The sequence below is a fragment of the Lygodium microphyllum genome, chromosome 19 (assembly GCF_053477565.2).
Source record: "Lygodium microphyllum isolate KBCC chromosome 19, Lygodium_microphyllum_v1.1.10, whole genome shotgun sequence".
NCBI lineage: Eukaryota > Viridiplantae > Streptophyta > Polypodiopsida > Schizaeales > Lygodiaceae > Lygodium > Lygodium microphyllum.
Window position 1 is genome coordinate 113,075,746 of NC_141153.1, and position 2,462 is coordinate 113,078,207.

General features: G+C 42.0%; 2 protein-coding genes across 2 annotated transcripts; both read right to left on the reverse strand.

The window, feature by feature from the left end:
• Window positions 1–1,245: 1,245 nt before the first annotated feature.
• On the reverse strand, window positions 1,246–1,656 carry LOC148020279 (pentatricopeptide repeat-containing protein At2g41080-like). The gene has a single exon (XM_087699667.1). The coding sequence runs from the start codon at window positions 1,654–1,656 to the stop codon at window positions 1,246–1,248; it is 411 nt and encodes a 136-aa protein (XP_087555793.1).
• A 58-nt stretch (window positions 1,657–1,714) lies between these two features.
• LOC148020280 (putative pentatricopeptide repeat-containing protein At3g11460, mitochondrial) lies at window positions 1,715–2,164 on the reverse strand. Its single transcript, XM_087699668.1, has one exon. The coding sequence runs from the start codon at window positions 2,162–2,164 to the stop codon at window positions 1,715–1,717; it is 450 nt and encodes a 149-aa protein (XP_087555794.1).
• Window positions 2,165–2,462: the final 298 nt, after the last annotated feature.

Genomic DNA, 2,462 nt, shown 5'->3' on the forward strand with positions numbered 1-2,462 from the left:
GGAGCACTCCAATGGATGAAGCCTTCAAGCATTCAAATGCTTCCACTGATAATGGAGGCTCCCGAGCTTGTATTCAATCTTAACCTTCACTGATAAAAAGCTTCAAAAAGAGCTTTCATAGCTGTCCACAAGAATTTTCCACACATTGAACTCCATGTCTTCAATCCGAGTGAAAAGGGACAAAGGGACCGAAAGATCTCCTAAGGGATAAGTTTCAAGAGATTGTGGGCTGAGTTGTGAGCTTGGGCTGAGCTTTAATGGTTGTTCAAGGCAAGATATAATAGTAAATTGAACCTTGCAAGAGGTGGGAGCTCAAATGTTAAAGAATGAGGGCCAAGATCTGATCGAGGAGGTACAAGAGGACTACCGATGCCATGGAGAAGCACATGAGCGCTGAGCAAAGCTGAAAGATGAGGTAGCTAGGACAGGAAACAGCAACGCAAAATGAGCCACAAATTACAAGTTGTTCCGTAGAGCAACTACCTAATAGTAGCCCTTCACAAGGGTGCCTCACTTAGTCTTGGGGGAGGGGGGGGGGGGAGGGAAGCGGGGGAGGAACGGGTAGGGAAGACTCCTAAGATCTAACCTAGACACATTCAAGGCTGCTTAAAGGGAAGAGGTTTTCTCTACTGAGTGGCTATGGCAGCTTGCCTGAGAAGAGAGAAAAAGGGGCTAAGATAAAAAGTAACTGAGATTTTGTCATCTTCTAACTCTTGAGTCTCTAAACTTAGCCTGGAACCCTTAAAATTTGCATGAAAAAGAGTAACAACCTGCTAAGTTAGTCATTTTGCCTCCAAATATGTCTAAGCCTCCAACCATAGCTCCTACTTGCTCCAAAAAGCTGAAACTAACTATGGTCATTCCCATTGTACCTATGACTTAAGTAACTAGGGTTTGCGATTTTAAAAAGAACTAGATAGAGAAAGGGGAAATGAGAAAAGAACTAAAGCTTAATACTCTGATACCACTTGTAATGAATGAAACTGAGAGAAGAGAGGAGAATGAATTGAAGAGAAAGAAAAAGAGAAAGAATGACTAAAAGAAAAGAGAGAAAAACAGAAAAGAGAGGAGAAGAGAGGAAAAAGCCATAGAAGCTGAAGATAAAAGTGAAGAGTGTGTTCTTGATAATAACTAGTTGCCCTACATTGAGACTCTTACACCTTATATACCCCGATCAGTGTGACTAGACATCTAACCCCTAGTTCCTATGTATCCCGCTCATTACAGAGCTTGTATCCCATGCCTCTATTCAACATATTCTATAATCAGTGTAGACCAAGAAACCACATTATGATCTGGCAACTCATTAAATACTTTCTGAGCTTCATGGAAGAAGCCACAATTTGCATACATTCCCACCAGGCTGCTCCAAATAGCAGGATCTTTTCCCATGCCGAATGTGACAATCTCAAAATGTATGATCTGACCCATGTCAGCTGCTTGAATGCTCAAGCATCCTTTCAAGGTGCCAATGAATGTCACAGCATGGGGCAGCAAACCATCCAACTTCAACTTTTCAAATGTGCAAAGCACTTTCTCACCAAAACCTTGAACAGAATATGCGGAAATTAAAGCATTCCATGAGACCACATTGCAGAAGGGTAACTTATCAACCAATGCCTTGGCTTCAGTTGATAGAACAGATTTTGTATACATATCAACCAGAGTATTGCCAATAAAAAGGTTGCTTTCAAGACCCTTCACAATAATTTCACTATGTAAATCTCAACCTCTTTTCTAGAGTTCCACTGCTGCTACAAGCCTTCAGGATGCAGACAAAGGTGGCAGCATCAAAGGCAATGCCTCTCAATTGCATACACTCTAAACATTCTAATGCTTGATACTCGAGGTATTGCTCAGTATAAGCTGTGATTAGAGCATTCCATGAGACTATATCTTGAACTGGCAGGCCATCAAACACTTCTTGTGCTTCTGTTATGGAGTCACGCTTGGCATAGATATTTATCAAACTGGCACCAATAGCAGGATCACTTTCCAATCCTTCTTTGACTACGTCAGAGTGTATCTGTCTACTCCTATTTATGGCTTTTAGATTGCCACATACTTTTGTAAGGCAAAGAAATGTGCCAGCATCAGGAGGAATGCCCTCATCTTGCATCTTTTCAAACATATGGTGCATCTTCATCATGCCCACATTCGGCATAAGCAGTCATGTGTGCAGTTCATAAGATCACGTTTCGACTTGGAAGCTCTCCAAATACTTGACTTGCTTCAATAAGTAAGGAGCATTTCAGGTACATATACACCAAAGCCCCACCAATTAGCGGATCTTTTTCAAGTCCCTTTTTGACAATCTCGGTGTGTAGCTGGTGACCTCTCTCGACACACTTCAGTGAAGAGCAAACTTTTAATTGGGTGTGCAGGGTTGAGCGATCATGTGCGGTACATTCCCCGGCTATATTTAGCGATAAAACAAGGGCACGCTCCAATCCACCACAACT